Source organism: Priapulus caudatus, unplaced genomic scaffold (genome assembly GCF_000485595.1).
Source record: "Priapulus caudatus unplaced genomic scaffold, Priapulus_caudatus-5.0.1 Scaffold39363, whole genome shotgun sequence".
In the NCBI taxonomy this organism is placed as follows: Eukaryota; Metazoa; Priapulida; class Priapulimorpha; order Priapulimorphida; family Priapulidae; genus Priapulus; species Priapulus caudatus.
Genome location: NW_014616423.1, coordinates 1 through 303, shown reverse-complemented (window position 1 = coordinate 303; position 303 = coordinate 1). Strand labels below are relative to the sequence as shown.

Below are 303 nucleotides of genomic sequence, written 5' to 3'. Positions count from 1 at the left end.
CCACTGCTATGGTTGATGCACCTTTTAAGGAAACACCTATATCGGCATGAGAAAGGGCGGCAGAGTCATTAATACCATCACCTACCATCATGACTTTCTTGCCTTCATCTTGCAGTAACTTCACATAATCTGCTTTTTCATTCGGTAACACACCAGCAAAGTAGCGATCAATATTTAATTGGCGAGCTAGCTCTTTAGTTGGTGCATCATGGTCACCAGAAATTAATACAATTTCATTAATACCATGTGCTTTTAAGTCAGCTATAACATCAGCAGCTTCGTCTCTTATGGTAGATTGCAGCT

At 40.3% G+C, this 303-nt stretch overlaps 1 protein-coding gene across 1 annotated transcript; it reads right to left on the bottom strand.

The window, feature by feature from the left end:
• Positions 1-21: 21 nt before the first annotated feature.
• On the bottom strand, positions 22-286 carry LOC106820632 (probable cation-transporting P-type ATPase C; the record flags this gene model as incomplete). Its single annotated transcript, XM_014825138.1, has 1 exon — positions 22-286. A coding segment is annotated over one exon (265 nt), but the record flags the coding sequence as incomplete, so codon positions are not given.
• Positions 287-303: the final 17 nt, after the last annotated feature.